General features: G+C 35.4%; 1 protein-coding gene across 1 annotated transcript; it reads right to left on the bottom strand.

Moving 5' to 3' along the window:
- Window positions 1-216: 216 nt before the first annotated feature.
- LOC103213306 (olfactory receptor 6C3-like) lies at window positions 217-975 on the bottom strand. The gene has a single exon (XM_042783484.1). It carries the CDS (start codon window positions 973-975, stop codon window positions 217-219), a length of 759 nt encoding a protein of 252 aa, XP_042639418.1.
- Between the last annotated feature and the right edge of the window lie 324 nt (window positions 976-1,299).

The following is a 1,299-nucleotide window of genomic DNA, read 5'->3' as shown; positions in this document are numbered from 1 at the left end:
AAGTTTGAGTGGTTTCCTTTTATAAAAGCAAAAATTATTTTTTTAAGGTAATAAAAACAAATTTTTGAATTACACCCTTCAAGGCTTGTTTCACTTGCTTATTTCTTAGGGTATATATAAAAGGATTTAAGACAGGTGCAACTGAAGTGTTGAGCACTGCTATCCCTTGTTTAAAGCTACCCTTTCCTCTGCAGAAGGTTTTACATACATAAAAATTCAGCTGCCATAAGAGATAGAGACAACAATCATGTGGGAGGAACAGGTAGAAAAAGCCTTCTTTCTCTGCTCAGCCGAAGGGATCTTCAGAATTGTTCTTAGAATATATGCATAGGAGAGTAACACCAGGGCCAATGTAAACAGCAGTATCATAACAGCAGAAATAAAACCTAACAGTTCTATGGCCCATGTGTCTGTGCAGGACAGTTTCAGTAGAGGAGAATAGTCACATCCAAAGTGGTCAATAATATCGGCATCACAAAATTCCAACCTCAAGACCATGATAAGTGCAGGAGTGATTGTTAATAACCCACCCAACCAACAGGTAACAACCAGCTGCGTGCAGACTCTGTTGTTCATAATGATTGTGTAGTGAAGGGGTTTGCAGATAGCTACATAACGATCACAGGACATGACAGCCAACAGAAAAAACTCTGATGCACCCAAGAATATGGCAAAAAATAATTGTGTCATACAAGCATTATAAGAAATTGTTTTATTCACAGTTGCAATGCTGAACAGGTACCTAGGGATACAGACAGATGCGAATGACATTTCTAAAAATGAAAAATTCTGAAGGAAGAAGTACATGGGTGTTTTGAGGTGGGAATCCAGTAGAGTTAGCAGGATAATGGTCAGATTTCCAGTGACACTCAATAAATATGTTAGAAAAAGAAAAAGGAAAATTACATTTTGCCAGTTAGGATCATCAGTTAGTCCTACAAGAATAAATGTTGTCACCATTGTATGATTTCTCATGGTTAAATTCCTATAGAATTCCTACAGAGCTGGAAAAAAAAATATTTCTAAGTTTAATAAAGCATTACTGTATGTAAATTTAAAAGCTATGTTTAGAATAGAGTAAGTAACTCAATTTACATTCATAAGCTCTCTTGCTCCAATGATTTTCACCATTTCGCACAGCAGTCAGAAGAGAGGATCACTCCTGTTTATTTCATCTCTTTATCTGGAAACTCGTTTTCTAAATTGTCCTTTCAGATCTTCTTTAATTTGCAAAGTAGTGACTTTATTATTACCTATTAAAAGCATCTGTAAATTTCTCTGGTTTAAAGTTTTATCCAA

The sequence above is a fragment of the Orycteropus afer genome, unplaced genomic scaffold, assembly GCF_000298275.1.
Source record: "Orycteropus afer afer isolate SDZICR_OR568_19922 unplaced genomic scaffold, OryAfe1.0 scaffold01536, whole genome shotgun sequence".
Taxonomy (NCBI): domain Eukaryota; kingdom Metazoa; phylum Chordata; class Mammalia; order Tubulidentata; family Orycteropodidae; genus Orycteropus; species Orycteropus afer.
Note: the sequence above shows the minus strand (reverse complement) of the source record. Positions and strands in the feature narration are given on the sequence as shown.